At 57.2% G+C, this 257-nt stretch overlaps 1 protein-coding gene across 1 annotated transcript in view; it reads right to left on the bottom strand.

Moving 5' to 3' along the window:
* Nucleotides 1-257, bottom strand: part of LOC119593933 — a 3,132-nt gene that overhangs the window by 1,135 nt on the left and 1,740 nt on the right. The window contains exon 3 of the mRNA XM_037942951.1: nucleotides 91-236. Coding sequence (XP_037798879.1) covers nucleotides 91-236 — 146 coding nt within the window. The remainder of the gene's footprint in view (nucleotides 1-90; nucleotides 237-257) is intronic.

The raw sequence follows: 257 nt of genomic DNA on the forward strand, positions 1-257 counted from the left end.
TAGATATATACATATTTTTTTCTTTTTTTCATTTTTGATCGACAAATTCCATCCACGCCTTCCACCCCCCCCCCATTCCCTCACCCTCACCTTCCTTCGTAATCCCAGTGGGCGGCCGCCTGCCCCGCCCACTCGAGCACGGGAGAAGGGTCGCTCACGAGGATGAAGTAGGCGCGACAGAGGGTCGTTTTCCACTGGATTTCCACTCGCTCTCCGTCGGGCCGCACGAACAGGGTCTGGGGCCGGGGTAGTTGGGG

The sequence above is a fragment of the Penaeus monodon genome, chromosome 33 (genome assembly GCF_015228065.2).
Source record: "Penaeus monodon isolate SGIC_2016 chromosome 33, NSTDA_Pmon_1, whole genome shotgun sequence".
NCBI lineage: Eukaryota > Metazoa > Arthropoda > Malacostraca > Decapoda > Penaeidae > Penaeus > Penaeus monodon.